Raw genomic sequence first — 16,077 nt, 5'->3', positions numbered from 1 at the left:
CATATTAAATGCTTTTGACAGATGAGAAGCACTTAATGAAGACTTCTGATTAAATTACTTACTGTATCTATGGTACTTGTAAAAATCTAAATCAATATATCAATTAATTTTAATTTTAGTTGAAATCGTTAAAAGGTCATTTGCCACGCTGTGTGTCACAATGGAGATGGCGGAGAAAACAGATTTGTACAGGAGAGCGATTAGCTGAAAAACTGTCAATTTAATGCATCGAATTATAATTTTAAATTTCACAGAGTCGTTTGTGCATTTTATGAGAATTCAGGCATAAGGATGGGGAAACCTTCAATATTTGTGCAACGCCTATTTTTTAAATTAATTTTTTTTTGTGACCAAATTTGTATTGTTTCTTCTCTTTCCCTATTTGCTTCCATTATGGAGGAGACATCACTTAACAAAATCAAGCAATTGAAATATTGTGTAGGCACTGCATAACACAACTGCATCTGAACTGTCTATATACATATATATGTTTGTTTTTGACTTAATAACTTAATCTAAATGAACTTAATAACTTCTTACAATCTTACTAATTTTGTGTTGCTATGTTTAGAGAGCATGTTTCATCAAATACCAAGATACTGTAAACAACACTAGGATTCTCTCTTTTTTTGGAATAAAAATGTTGAATCCAAACTTCTTGACTGCTTTTTATTTCTTTATAGATGTACTAATGAAATAAAACATTATCATATAAATATTAAATAGTGTTTCAATACAGTTTCAAACCCCGAACTTTAATTTCCTTATTGTGAATTGATCATTTGAATCTTGCCCTGCTCAGTATGTCAGGTGATGAACTGCTGGTTTTCTTGCTGTCCTTTGTATTCAGCTCAGTGTTTTTTTCCACACAGACAATAAAAATACACATCTCCTTAACACCTTCCTTTGCACTTCCATTGATCCTGTTTATATTTAAAGACACAATACAAATAGCCTTTACCTCACTATAATGGATTAACCCTGTCTTTGCTGGGTTAGCAACAGAATTCAAGAACTGAAACCCGACGTGGGAAATTGTTGAATGAACCCAGAGGGAACTGGGAAGGACAGTTTTGATAATGACGCTGGTGTATAGCATCTTGAAATCAAACTTTTTCCTGACTTTTGCGTTTTTTTGTTTTTAAAACTTTTACTGGTTTGCGAACTGTCTGTTCCATGATTTGCAGACAGGCACCATGTAGCGAACCTGTGTGTACATGTGACTGGTAAACAGTGTAGAGAGGGTGCATTTCTGCCTCTTCAGTCAAGGAGGACAAATGGACCACACCGAAAACACAACTCCTTTATTTCCAGATCTGTCTATTTACAATTCTGGCTGATGCCGACAGCATGTTAAGCCCGTACAGCCAGCTGACACTGCAATAAGTGGCCGACCAAAGTGTCACTAGAAGCTTCAAAATGACCACACCAATCAGTGTCCTTTGAGGAAGGTGAGAAGCTGCAGTGCACATCAACATGGGTTTTCCTTAAGCTTTCCTGAAAATCTGTTCAGCTCGCTAAAAACAGGAATCATAACCTAAACAGAAACAGAGAGACAACCTGCTTCAAGGGACAATAATCCAGATTTGGCACAAAATGACCAAAATATGTCTGCGGAGGGTTGACAGGATTGCTGGTCAACTGTTAAAAAGTCAGTGGTCTCTTAGTAGCTGCTAGATTTCTGGTTTTCAAAAGTCCCTTTCAGGCACAAAGTTTGGCATAAAAACGGTAGTCTCAGATCTGTACACAAACAAATGTCCTTGCAACACAATTCAGCTATGACTGTTAAATACATTGCCCAGCATGATGACCTCAGGGTTGCACCTTTGCAGATGATGTGGTCCTGCAGGCTTCATGGAAGTGGGACCTCAAGCAGCTGAGTGTGAGACCGTCCCGGTGAGGTTGAGCAATGTCTAGTCTGAGATTTATTAACCTCGCACAGCTAGCTGATCTCGCGAGTTCATTTTCGTTTGACTCATGAAACCATCTGGCCACGCTCCAACTGAGGCGTTAGATTAGAGGCAACAAGATGGGCGAACCGGTCGCGGTTCTTTGAGGAATTACAGGCGTGGCTTAGGTGATGATGACAGTGAGAAGCTACAGTCTCACATCTCACCTCTCATACTACACCATATGGTTATAATTTGTGGGACTGGACAAGTCAGCTAATGATGGGCAGATGGTTGATCCAATCACCTGCTTCATTTTTTCTAAATGGTTTGAACCCAAAAAGCCCAGACTCAGTTTCATGGAGTGAAAAACAAAACCATCAGCATCTTGTTGTGAAGCCTTGTGGGAAACTGCAGGCACTGCATGTACAGTTTTCACAGCATCTTGCTTGTTTTGTTCAAACTGAGCTGATGAACATTTGCTTGCTGTACTGAGGATAACAGACATAAATAACCTGGAAGGGAGGACAACACCACTTTCCCACTGATCTGTAACATTAAACACTTTGATGAGCTCTGACTATATGACATTGCAATAATTAATCAACTGATTAAAAAAGGAATTTGAAAATACACTGGTATAGAGACCTTAATTACAAACTCTCTATTTGGCCCTTGAACCAATAAGATTGCCCACCTCTGCTGTAGTCTGGCGTTACACATGGTGCATCACATTATGAATGCATAGAAAAATTTAAACACAGGACAGATCAGGTAATGAAGTAAGGCTGTTCCTTTGATGTCTGAATGCAGACCCCGTTTTTATTTGATTCTCTGGGAGCCAAAACAACCTTTCTCTGTTTGTTTCCCACCAAGAAAAGGTCATTCTAGTTCCTCTGCTCCTCCAGCATGAGGTCGGACAGCGCGTTGATGTCCCTCTCCGTGGCGTAGCTCTGCAGCACCAGCGTCACCATGCTCTCCTGACCTGGAAAAACCTGACAGAGCGCCTCCCTGAGCCTGGCGGTTTCCTCCGGGCTCCTCACTGCGTCGAGCTCCATCCCGGCACCTCCACCGCCCCGCTGCCTCTGCTGGTGACCCCCCCTGCCCTGCCCTCTGCCTTTCCCCCGTCGCCCTGCAGGCTCTGGCTCTGGAGCCCCCACCGGTGTTCGGTCGCGGAAGTGCAGCAGCTCCGTTTGGGAACGCGGAGATTTGGAGGGAGGGAAGTTGGAGGCCGTGCCGGCAAAAGAATGGTTTCCTGGGTCAGGAGGCCTGAGTACAAGACAAGAATGACAAAGTATAAAGCTGAGGCAGTAAATCTAAATGAGAAAGCAAAGACAAGACAGTTATTGCTACTTCTTGAGTAGGCTTACTGAAGAATGTGTGAGCTCTTTGATCTTTATTTTAAGTTAAAAGAAAACAAAGTCTTTATTTATGGCAATGACTAGTCAGTGGGTAAAATGCCTCTAAATGGAACAGTTGCTGGGATCAATATAAAACTGAACAAACTAGGAAGCACTTGGAGAGCGTCATTCTTTACTTATGACTGAACAATTTTCCACCTTGCCTGTGGAGGTTCTCAGGTAACTAGGTCATGGTTATCCACAAAGAATTGAATTAAGGACAACTGGACTTGTTTGTAGATTCTCAAAGACGCTTCGCTTCCCAACCAAGAAGCTTCCTAAGTTCTGGCAGCCTGGTGGGGAGTCCCAGGTATTTCATCTGTGTTAAATAGCTGGGTGTTAACCGGGCCGTTGGCTCATTAGTGCACCTCCCTGTCTTAAGTGACGTTTGTGACCGAAATGACCATCACTCACTTCTTCTTCCTCTTCTGATTCTCATTGTTGTTATTCTTTTTGCAGCACATCTTTGCTAATATTATATATAATAAGGCAACAACTGTTGTGTATATGTTTGTTTGTCTTCACAACACCTGTGCTTTGAGCGGAGGAAGTCATCCAGGTGTGGCCCTCCCCTGCCCAGGGGGTCGTCTGGCACCATGAAGTGATCCCCAACAAAAGTGTACTGAAGAAGTCTGGGAAAGCGAGAGCACATTGTGAAGGAATTTATCATTAAAATCATGTATTGCGTTAGCCTTTGTATGACCTCAGAGTTAAACCGGTGGTATGTGCAATGGAGCATACCCTCTACCCACTTATCTCATTTAGAGGTGATCAGTTACTTGTCTGGAATTTAGACCTGTTCATTTAGAATATAGACCTGTTCATTAGCTAGGTTTGTTTCTGGAAAGTTTTTATTGCTTTATTACCTAATTGACTATGTAAGACATGCAAAGTATATGTAAAATCTGAAGACCTTAAAAACCTTCTGTCACCTCTGTCACATTGACAATCTACCTCCAAGCTTTGGTGCGTATGATTCTCCTGCTGTCACAGCATTAAAAGCCTGAAGACCATCTGACTGTTCGTTTTTGCTGTAGACTTCCATGACAACATCATGCCACCGTTATTTACGGAATTGCCCTTTAAGCAGTTTTTATATAAAGGAATGGGTGACCTTAGACTCCTGGGCTCACTTTAATACATTTGCAATGTGATCAGCGCTTCTCTTTCTTTTATCCTTTATCCTGAGACAGTTTGTTGAGCACGTTTGCTGTTTGTCTTGCCTTGCCCTACCTTTTTTTGATGATATCCTTCCACACGAGAGACTCAACCAAGAGGTCTCTCAGGTTGTCGTTTGTTACAATCACTCCACCTGACTGCTGTGCAAGCTGCAGCATAAATCTGTGGAATTACACAAGATGGGATTACCTATGCATATGTTCCAAAGAGCAGTTTTGAACATGAAAGGAAAAGTTAGCCTTGATCCTAAACTAGGATATTCTTTACACATTCTTACAGCTGATATTTATGACACACAATCATGACTGCTGGCGAGAAGTCAAAAGAGGACCATTACTGTCCTTTAAAATAACCATGAAAATACCACTAATTTGCAGCATAATCCGTTCTTAATAGCAGATCTGTTGCCATTTGACTTAGTTACATGTTACAGCTCTGCATTCATTCATAGAAACCAGACGGCATTTCAACGTTTATTCCCAGATGAATCAGCGTCATGAGTCGCGTTGAATCACTGTGGAATTCGGTTTTGATTTTGCAAACCGAGTCAACACTGAAACCACAATGTAGTTTCAGCGTCTCATTTTTCAACACTACTGAGCACAGGTTAACCTTGCTTTTCATTCCGCAGTGTATACCATAGGGCATTCAAAATAATAACAGTGTTAACATTAATGATAATGATTATTCAAAAGAGATTACATTTTGTAGACATTACGCACAACTCGAGTTAAAATTTCAATGTCAGAATATGTAGGGAGAAGGATGTTGCTGAAAGTTGGGTTGTTGTGTAGTGAACCAGTAATGAATCAGGGGAGCTGTGATATGAATGATAGACATTTGTACTTATGATTTGTTTTTGTTTTCTTTATGCTACCTCTGTTCATCTACTACTTTTGCACATTATACATTTGCTACACTTTGAGTTTATTTAATTTTATTTAACTGTGCAGAGGCTGTTTCATTGTTCCTCCCATAAGCCCCCCCTCTGAGGGTCGGGTTTTGTTTTGGGAGTTGGGGGGACAAAAAAAGTGGAAAATGTATATGTGTAACCTCATTTCCCTGTATCCATTATTGTATTTCAATAAAAAGATTAATAATAAAAAAAAATTGAAGTTCACATGATCGAAAAAAGCCAGGTCCATCGTGAGATTCTGAGGGGTGTGTGAACAGTTTTGACTTGTAGTGTTTAGTTATGTTCTAATTATGATGATTGAGTTAACAATATTGACTACCAGTACTTTCTCAATGAGCACACGGTGCAGCCGGTGATAAATGAAGGGATTTGTATGTAGAGCTTTCCACAAAAAGTCCAAAAAATCTGTTGCGTGTGTGTGAAAACAGGGAAACAGCGGTTGTAGTTTTGGGAAATGTGTCTGTCTTTTGGTAGATTAAGGTTTGGGATGTCTAGGATGTTTCTCATCCATTTTCCTGACACTGATTTTCACAGTCAGTGAGGGAGCTGAAAGCAATGACCTCTCTATTACACCCCTGCCTCTCCAGCTTCTGGGGCCTCCACCGCCATCTGCTGTAAGAGCACAGTAACAGCATCCTGGCTTTCATAATATGTTTCTATGCAGCAACAAAGACGGATGAGTTTGTAACCTGTCGTCGTAGGCGTTGATCCTCTTGCCCTCGACTTCTCTGGAGGGGGTGTAGGACAGCAGGCCCAGCTCATGCAGCTCATTCAAATAGTGCTGTTCTGACAGGAGAAATAAACAGCAGTACAGCTGGATGCACAATAGGAAAACACACACACACATCCATCCATCCATCTGATTTTTCTGTCATCGTGAATGGTAAAAACCTAAATGGAGTCACATTTTTTCATTTCTGATCTGGACCATTGCTGTCAGTTATGTCCAGACTTCAGCAAAGAAGGTGTTGCAATGAAACAAAAATGGCATCCTAGGATAAGGTAATTTGACTTTCAATGATTTTTATCTTTTTTTAATGACATTTGTTGGCATTGCAACATGTGGCTGCCCAGCTCATGCATGTCCTCCCAAGACATAAATTACATTGAAATAAATTATAAGTATTATTATAGTTAGCATATAGGGACTGTTTTCATAAATTTCTAACCATAGTAACACTGCCAGGTAGCACAGTGTAACCTGACTCCACAATCCAGATGAGTTAAGTAGGCTAATTATTGTATTTATTACTTCAGAAAGGCTGTGTTTTTACCAAATACTGCCCTTTAGTAATGTTAACCCAGATGGGCATTTTGAATGTGCTGATAGTCTGACACATATGAGCCAACAGCTGGTGAGATCATAAAACGTCCTGGTACAAGAAATGGCTAGTCCTGGGTTACCTTTGATCTTGGGGTCCCTCTTCTGTCTCCACTGTGGCAGCAAGACGCTGATGCGGCGGTGCCCTCGGTTCCAGAAGTGCTGGACAGCCAGAGCGATTCCTCGGCACGAGAAGAAATGGCCCAACCCGTGACTGTGGAAAACAACGGAATGCCATTTGAATGGCGTTTTTTTTTTTATGTTAAAAACCGATTAGTCCATTATTAACTTGCAAAATGATGGACAACAGAAGACAAAACTTTAAAGAATGGCAGCTGATGTTACTCCTTAGTGTCACTTCTAAAGATGCAGATGCTGAATGAGGCGCATGCAACTTACAAGTGAGTCACATCAATGCTAAAAAAAAATAATGATATCTTATTTCTGGGCAATTTCGCATAGATCACCTTTAAAGACCGGGATCGAGATACAGAATAATGAACGTGAATGTAAATAAGAAGCAAATAATTTCTTTAGTATTCTGTATCTATGACTGATATAGTACCATAGTATTTTCCACGCCCTATATCCAGTTCATGCTAATAATGTATTAATTTGGGGGAACTGTAAAAATAAAAGCATCTACCAAACACCATCTAACAGTCGCAATAATACAAAAATAACCAATAAAAGTTCCCTACATAAAAGGATGACATATAAAGAATCCCACTGGGCTCATATGGGAGAAAAACTAAATCCACGTGCAAACTGGTGCTGTTTTTAAATCTGTATACTGATTTACAAACCAATATGTAGACTGATCTGAGGGTACAGTTTACAAATTTTAGGGTAAGTTTGGAAATCTAAGGGTACAGATTCGTACTAAATCCACGAGTAGAGTTCAAAACATTATAAATGCAAAACACATTGTTACTCCCTGTTTCTGTAGTTCCCACCTCATGGCCACGTTGCTCCCATCAATGATGATCATCGTCAGTTCTGGGTCTTCTGGCCCGTCGGTGAGTTTAAGCTTAAAGGGCGTCTGCAGGCCCTCCAGGAAACGCTGTTCCCCTGTCACCACCACCCCTGAGGCATTGGCTGGGAAACTCCATTTTCTTGTCACTGCCGCAGAAGACGAGTCGTCCCCAGACATGTTAGGGCGTCGAGGAGGGTCAAAGCTTACAGCAGGAGGAAAAGGAGCGACGTAAGGAGGTGGTACAACCTGTAATTGGGCCTTGGGCTGTTTTGGGAAGTGGGCAGGTTGGGGATTGGGATCAAGACTTGGGGGATAAGTTGGAAGGGGAGGCCCTCTGACTTCAGGTGGGATGGTTTGGTGGGGAGTTTCTGGCTTGGAGAGCTGGTGTTGGTTTGTCCGTGAGGTGGACTCATTAGTTGAGAGCTGTTGGGCATGGGGCTGCCATGGGAAAAGATCTCGCTCTGGATCAGTGATGGTTATGTTTTCTACCCTTCCTCTATCATCTGCCCAGTTTTCTGCAGATGTGAAAGGCCGGGCCGTCACGTCATTTGCAGCTCTTCTTCCCACTCTCTCCAGCACCACATCGTCTACCTCTCTTGGTCCCTCTCTCACCAGATCAGTCCTCTGGAGTTCAGCCTCTCTGGCGCCCTCTCTCTGCAGCTGCAGGAGGAGCTGGTGAGTGGAGGCAGCATCCGGTAACATGCCATAAACCTCAGCTACCTTCTCCTCCGTGTACCCACAGCTTGCTGCAGCTCTCTTTAACACTCCCAGGACAAAGTCTTCCTCATTTCTTCCCTCCCTCATTTCTTTCGTTTCTGCACCCTCCTCTTCCTCTCGAACTTGTTCGATCTCTTTTCTTGCTTCTGCTCCCATCCCTCCATTGCTGCTCATTGCACTGGCTCCTTTACCCGCACCCCCGACTGCTCTGTCCCGCTCTCTGTGCTCTGTCTCACAGGGTCGGTTCCTCTCGCTCTGATTCTGTGCAGTCCTGGCCTGCTGCCGCTTCTGATCCTGGTCATTGTGGTCCTGTTCCTGCTGAACCAGGTCCAGAATCTGCGAGGCCTCTTTGGGTCCTGTTCGGGCGAGGACTCGTCTCACCACGTTCTCCGTATACCCCATGGCTGTGAAGAACTTCAACAGGAGCCCGAACTCCTTCTTGCTTCCCACAGACAGCAGCAGCTCCCCTTCTTCCTCACTCACGTCCTCTTTCTTTTCATGCTCCATCTTCCACTGATCTGCCTCGTCTGGCTGTCCCTCCTCTCCCACCTCCTGTGGGGAACGCACCTGTCTTTCCTCAACACCCGCTGCCCTCCTCTGGGTACCCACATAGGAGGAGAAAGAAAGTAAATGTGGGTCTCTGCCTGCCGCATGTGCCCCCAAAACTCCGGTCATCGCATCACCCAAATTATCGATATAACTCCCAGGAATTGTGTGTGCTGTGGAGGAGGGATTGTCCCACATAGCTCCTGATTCCCCACTTAATCTAGTGCCTGGACTCCCATGTATCAGTGTTTTGGATATTCTCTGGCTGTGTCCTGCTCCATTTGAAGCAAAGTCTTCCAGACCCTGGCTAGAATCAAGTCCAGATTCCCTCACCAAATCCAGCAGGATTTCCTTCACCGACCCTGGTAACACCAGAAGATCCAGCGTGTGCCTGTCCTCCCATTTCTCCACCAGAGACTTGAAGGCCCGTCGTGACTCCAGGGATTCACCAAAGCCTCTGTCCCCAGTCTCACTGCGCCGGCTCTGGGTGCTTTCATACCTCTCCACCAGGTCTGTGATAAGGGAGTAAGCTTGCACTACAGGCTCCATCAGACCTGAAATAAGCAGGAATCCTGGCGAGCCGACCTGTTTTGTTGAGAGGAAAACAGTGTGACATGCTTGTGATTAAATATAATGCCATAAACTAAAAATGCAATAGTTGAAAACAGTGTTTGAAAATTTCCCCCTCTATTTTAATGTAGTTTTTGAAGAGAATTCCCTTATTGATTTCTCCCTTCCTCATGCAGGCCAGCATAAGATTGATTTTACTCCACCAGATAACTAACCAAACATTTCTGTTGACTCTCGCCTCTGCTTAGTTACTGTTGCTATGTCTGACAAATTTTCAAGGTGAACGCCTCCGCAGATACTACTATCTGCTCAGGCAGTTCAACAACATCTTTCTGACATCTTACATTCTCGTCAAGCGTCAAACCACTGCAACAAAAGCCATGATCCAATACTCTCCGCACATCAATGACTATTTCACAAATGACAGATGTGATAATAATGTTGACTAATAATGTAATTTCTTCGAAGAATAAGAGGAATGCAGTAAGAAGATTCGTTCTTAGCCAATGAGATTATTACATCATCAGTTAAAAATGTTGTAATTCTTGTAACAAGTAATGTAAGTAACAAGTTGTGTTTTCTAGGTACCTTGGCGGGTGTACATGACTGGAGTGAAATCATGTTGACTAAAACAACTCCACCTACGTTGACGCCTAAGTGCTGTGATAAAACAACATTATAACTGCTCAACAAAATGTGTTGACTTAGCCGTGTCTGAAAATCACAGAGTATCTGGACGCACGAGGCCACAGCCTTGATTTAGCTAATATTTGTGTGCCTTCTGCCGTACCGCCTGGTGTCCAAGTGCACGCTGGATTTCCTTAAGGCCTTATAGGGCTCTGCATAACCTAAACATGCAGACCGTGCTTCCTCTAGGCAGTGCACATGACGGAAAGTGTTACACATGAATAAATTAATGCACACGCAGAGCCCGGATCTTATAGAAGCGCTACTCCCACGCGCCTAACAGTTTCTAGTGAACACGAGAAATAATTTCCCAGATAATGTAATAAGACCACATTATTACATTAACCAGAAATTTCATAAGGGGTGCTATCCTTTCAATTGGTGATTTATTTATTGTAGTATTGCCTAATAATGTAATATCCCCTAAGAATCAAGAATAGCACATTTCAAGCAGCAACTGCTTTACATAAGAAATGAAAACAAACAACAAAAAGCAACCATATAGGCCTACAGTATAATAAATAAATGGGTAATGATAAACACTTTCTGAATAAACCAGTCCTGTGAGATTGCTGACATTATCTAAGGAAAAAAATAGTCATAATAATACATATTCTCTTTGACTGAGTTGACCTCCTTTTGTTAGACGTTATCTGTACGATTTCAAGCGAAGCATCCACCCCAGCACTCACCACAATATGTGCTGACGTGTTTTTGATCAGGCAGTCCATGAACAGCCCTCTGGCTCCACAGAAGACACAGTGAAGGGACCCGGGATAGGAAACCTCCTGCTGCCGCTCCTGGTTAACCAGTCCTTTCACAAACGACTGACAGAGAGAAATTTGCGGTTTAATTTTTATTATTATTATTATTGTTCTTCCACTCATTGATAGCTGCAGTAGTACTTGTTGTAGCAATAAAGTAGAAATAAGGGCAGAGTTTGCATTAATGTCCTTGTTTTGGTGGGTGCTGATTTTATGGCTACGAAGAGATCAGAAAACAGGTGCCGTTTTTTATATTTATGACACACTGACAAGGCTGGCCACTTCATCAGAAGTTTGGGCTTTCAACTCTGACGAGAACAGTGAGAAAATGAAACTCGGTGAGTGGGCGAGAGTTACTCACCCAGTCAGCCCTGAGTGATGCAACTAAAGGCTCCTAATCAAAATGACGGAGCGGAGAGACACAGTTTTGTGCGATATGGGACCTTTAAAACACATTATGTAATTTTTAATAATGTTCTTCATGGTGCTGAGGGTTAAAGAACATGCACTGGATTACAACACTTGGGGCAGAATTGTTGGGAAACCTCGCTCGAGGAGATGACTCAGCACAAACTTGTGTCTTGAGAGATAAGGAAATAAAAAGATCTTACTTTGGCAGCTGACACATCTTTGTTCAGTCCTCTCAGTTTCAGCCATATCTGCCCGTTGCTCCCATGGGGCAAATCGTCCGTCTCAATCCCAAAGGACACCCTGAATATCCTCTCCACGGAGCTATGAAGGGACGTCAGAGAGCCTCGCAGCATCCCAGCACACGCAAACTCATCCTCCACCACCAGTTCTCCAACTTCACCTCCATGACTTGTGTCGTTGTCCATCCCTTGTTTTCAGTGTTGCAGCAGAGAGTCACCCATACTGCAAAAAAAAAGAAAAAACAATTCCCAAAGCTTCAGCACATGCTTTTAAAATGCTCACAATGTCAAATGTCATACATAATATGAACGTGTTTGCAGTGATGCATGTGGACAATGCCATGGTTTCCTAGATCAATTAGATTAGGTCACACACATTGGAAAGTAATACAGGGGCTCTTAAAGGAGCTGTTAATATGAAAAGTATCCCATGTGATATAACTCCACACTCCACAAGAAAGGACAAAGTTGACCTCTTGGGTGAGCCAGCCTCATGGCTCTTTGCAGGGAAGTGATATTATGGCCGAGGGGGTAAAACGGGCTAACACTGTCACAGACAAACACCCTGGAGGCAGCGACAGAGTGCAAGATCCAAACTGAACTCCATCTTTGTCATTCCCACTTGTGAGTGTACAACCAGCAGGGCCAGACTTGGTGACTCGAGAGCTGTAAGCAAAAGCAAGCACAGCCTCCCCTGAGTCCTAACACCCTCCTTTTTCAGTCCATCCATCCACTCAGGATCCATTCATTCATTGGAGTGCTGGAGCCAATCCCAGCGCTCATAGGGCGAAGGCAGTGAAACACCCTGGACAGGTCGCCAGTCCATCGCAGGGCCCACTCAGGATCCACTCAGAATAAAAAACACCCCATGTAACCACCTTAATCAGAAGAGACTGGCTTGATCAGGATTCATTTCAGATCAGATTGAAAGGGATGGTGCAAACCTGTGATAATCCGTTCAGTAGGAAAATATAAGCACCCAAAAATGATGTCAATACTTAATCGGATCTTAATCATTTCTCTCTGATTGGAATAAATATATTCTTTCTATGCATGTTTGCCCTTTGTGGAGGTAACATCAGGTGACGTGTTGAGCTTTCCACGAGGGCCAGAAACATAACCAGTCTGTGGCTGATAACAACTTTTTTTTTTTGTATGAAGATTAAATCCTTAAAGAATTGTTGAACGCCTCCATGGCCCGAAACCCTCAAAACCACAAGTTGTTCTAACAAGTGTTTGAAAAGATGAAGGAAGCCGGAATCCGCCAAACCATCGATTGCATGAAAAAACGCTGGAAACATTTAAAGGCTGTCTGTTACACGGGCTAAAAGTCAAATTTGCAAAAGTGGTTCCAACCCAGCCAGTTTTCCCAGCAGGCAGAAACACTTTGTGTATGTTAAAAAAATCTTATTCTAATAAATGAAATGCTTTGAGGCATGTAAACACACATCTTACAGGATCACTTTATTTGGTGCATCTACTGTCTACATACTGGCTTTAACGTATCTTAGTTACTCACCAAAGTAAAGATGAGTTTTGAGTCATGAAAGAATTTTCTCCATTGTGGTCTTCATCGTCAGAGTTTTGTTTAAAAAGCAAAGATCAACTCAGATCATATCATTTCCACTTTCAGAGCCAACATTGCCAATCTGAGCCATGAGCCATATTCTTCTTCTCCTTCTCTTTCTGGTTTTCGTGAGCTGTTTTCCACTCGCCTTTACTTCGCTGTGTAAAGTATATTAAAGCCAGTCATGAAGGTGTAACCACATGGGGTCACGTCAGGTTAAAGAAATATTTGCGTCCCATTCACACCCATTCAAAACCCTCCGAGGCATGAAAAAAGATGGCTACCTAGGATACATACCAAGTCAGTCCGCCTGAACTTTGACCTGTGACTCATGGATGCTCCACAAATGACAGATTACGCCTCTAACACCCACCACATTCAGAAGGATGGAGGCTCTACGAGTCGATTTTCGATGTACTGTGTGGTGTAAGCTGACACACTACTCATACACATTGCATCCCTTTGTGAAAATGCGAATCCCCAGCCAAGAAGCATAAGTTAACTTTCCAGTCTTGGCTCTTTCAAACAACACTCATGTCAGCGTGTGACAACATTTCAATCCCAGTCTGACAGTCAAGCCACTGCACCTACAGCTACCCTCCCCACCACTGCCAAGAACTGTTCCTTTTTAATCATTTACCAAAAACTAAGGCTGGGCAATATATCAATATTACATCAATATTGTGGTATGAGACTAGAAAAACTTAAGGGAACAGTGTACATGAGAGAATGCAAAACTTTTGCCCTCACTTGCCTAACTTTTGTGTTCTCCTGAGAAACATTTAAAGTGATTTTTTTTTTTTTTTTTTTTTTACGTTGTGTGTGGAAATGTCAAAGTAAGTCTGGGTCACTGCACTCAGAGCGGTGGAGCGGGTTGTAAAGTTTTACTTTGTATGTAAAGACATTGAGACTGTGATGTTTGACTCCCCACATACACACACACACACACTCACACACACACCACCTTCCTCAAACACTTTTCAGAAACATACAAAACATTCTCATCAGAGCACTATGTTTCTCAGGATAATGCAAAATATTTTCTAGAGAATGCAAAAGTACTTCTTCATTTTTTTGCTTTACTTCTTATTCATACACATGCCATTTTTTCCTATCCCGTGTCCCTTTGGGTGCTCCGCAGTTTTTCAACAATACAACCTGACAAGTGAAAAACCTGAAAAATGTCTGAATATTACCATTGGGTATGTTTTTCTCAAGTCTCTGTCACGCCACAGACCCTGCTGTATGTGGGCACATCTCTGCAAGCTCTGTAAATGGAAAAAAAAAAAAAAAAGTCTGTGCATAGGTTACTTTTGCAGGCTGTGCTGCCTAATTCACATCTGCACACTACCATCATTATTTTAAGTCTGTTAATAATGCATCCATTTTTTTGTATGCACCCATGTACATTAACTGCACACGTTCCCATAGTCTACACATATCATATATTTAATCTCTTAACAATGTGCATTGTGCATGATCTGCACATTTCTCTCCCATCTATCATGTGCATGGCTTTGCACACTTCTACATCAACTTCAACCTGTGCATATGCCATTGATGGAGGATGCTGTGTGTGTGTGTGTGTGTGTGTGTCCATGTGTTGTGCTCAGTGTGTTTTTATTTTTAATTTTTGCTCTAAAAGTTCCCCTCTGCTACGACTCGGTTTAAACCACAGAGATCAACTGATGTGTAATCTATACCAAGCCGACATGCAAAAGAAAAAAAAAAACAAAAAAACAATGAACATCCTGTGCCAAGTGCCAAAACATTCGTGAATACTATTTTTGGGGGGCATTTTTTCAGTGTTTGAGGTGTAAAGTGAGAGGTTATCTCTTGACAGTATAGTGAGCAGAGTGACAAAAAGCCAGCGCAGGAAGCAGAGTCGCTACGTCGTGTTGCGGAAGTATTCACCTTAATTTATCACTTTTAAAGCCAACACAAAGTACAGAGTGATCGCTCTGTGGCGTGCTCTTACGTCTGATGGCGATCGGTCGGAGCCTTTTTAGGGTTTTCGATCCCAGCAGCGCCTGGTTGGGTTACATGCCCCTGCTTCAGCTCCCCTCACGTCTTCCACAGGCATAGGAAAAACATACAGGCTGTCCAAAGTTCAACACATGCCATAAAAAAATAAAAAAATAAAACACACGCGCCGATCAATCTTTAGGGTGGCTTTAAAAAAATAATAATAATTAAAAATACGACAAACAAGACATCAAAAGGCCGCGTGGCCACTGGAATTTGGAAACCTGTGTTGTAGTCATAACTCCTGGAAAGGAAGACAAAACCGAAACTAAACGAAAACACAGCTTATCTGAGAGAGGGGCGGATACCTCCGGCGCTGGACGGTCAATAGTAGTCGCTGTACAGCCCTGATAAGTGAATTAATAACACTTCACGGCATTTGTTTTATGATATCCAGCGCCGTCACCAAGCATTCCGATGATATTCCTATAGAGGCATATTTTCAATGGTTGAAAATTTCTATGGTGAAAGTAATGATAAAATAAGTAACTTTTTTCCGCTGTGTGCTGGTTTTCTTATACTTCCCCTGACAAATATCTATCAGTAGATGATCTGTAGCCTCTTGCACTGTCAGAGTAAACCTTGTGGGGAATTCCGCTGACGTCAGAGGGGATGTTGCTCCCCCCTCCCACTCCTCCTGCTTTTTTTTTTTTTTTTTTTTTTTTTAATGTCTTTAAAAGCGGACTGTAGGCTATGCGGTGCTGAATCACTGACAGCTGGAGTTTTTTTTCTGAACGCACAGTGACAGTAAATATTTTATGTGATCACCCCAGTTTCCGCTTAAAGAAAAAAAAAAAAAATTGTACACCTACCCAGTCGGTCAGACAGGTGGGGTGCGTCTGATGAGGAGGGCGGTGCAGAAAGGTTAGG

At 42.4% G+C, this 16,077-nt stretch overlaps 1 protein-coding gene across 5 annotated transcripts; it reads right to left on the bottom strand.

Moving 5' to 3' along the window:
* Window positions 1–1,283: 1,283 nt before the first annotated feature.
* On the bottom strand, window positions 1,284–15,727 carry khnyn (KH and NYN domain containing). Of its 5 annotated transcripts, none has more exons than XM_030076199.1 (11): window positions 15,516–15,727; window positions 15,161–15,281; window positions 14,379–14,450; window positions 11,577–11,838; window positions 10,894–11,028; window positions 7,662–9,529; window positions 6,789–6,919; window positions 6,074–6,170; window positions 4,523–4,630; window positions 3,820–3,921; window positions 1,284–3,158 (listed from the first exon to the last, which is right to left on the bottom strand). In XM_030076199.1, the coding sequence occupies exons 4-11, from the start codon at window positions 11,799–11,801 to the stop codon at window positions 2,777–2,779; spliced, it is 3,048 nt and encodes a 1,015-aa protein (XP_029932059.1). In that variant the 5' UTR covers window positions 11,802–11,838; window positions 14,379–14,450; window positions 15,161–15,281; window positions 15,516–15,727; the 3' UTR covers window positions 1,284–2,776. The 5 variants fall into 5 exon arrangements, with proteins under 5 accessions (XP_029932059.1, XP_029932060.1, XP_029932061.1 ...); XM_030076200.1 differs by having other exon boundaries at window positions 15,161–15,252; XM_030076201.1 differs by lacking the exon at window positions 15,516–15,727 and having other exon boundaries at window positions 15,097–15,166.
* Between the last annotated feature and the right edge of the window lie 350 nt (window positions 15,728–16,077).

Source organism: Myripristis murdjan, chromosome 18, assembly GCF_902150065.1.
Source record: "Myripristis murdjan chromosome 18, fMyrMur1.1, whole genome shotgun sequence".
NCBI lineage: Eukaryota > Metazoa > Chordata > Actinopteri > Holocentriformes > Holocentridae > Myripristis > Myripristis murdjan.
Note: the sequence above shows the minus strand (reverse complement) of the source record. Positions and strands in the feature narration are given on the sequence as shown.

Excerpts from the sequence above, each read along its gene's own strand:
- khnyn (XM_030076199.1), bottom strand. The coding sequence starts at position 11,801 with ATGGACAACGACACAAGTCATGGAGGTGAAGTTGGAGAACTGGTGGTG. Across the intron at positions 3,922-4,522 it reads AAGGATATCATCAAAAAAAG|ACTTCTTCAGTACACTTTTG; the intron begins GTAGGGCAAGGC and ends TCGCTTTCCCAG. Across the intron at positions 3,159-3,819 it reads TTCCTCCGCTCAAAGCACAG|GCCTCCTGACCCAGGAAACC; the intron begins GTGTTGTGAAGA and ends TCTTGTACTCAG.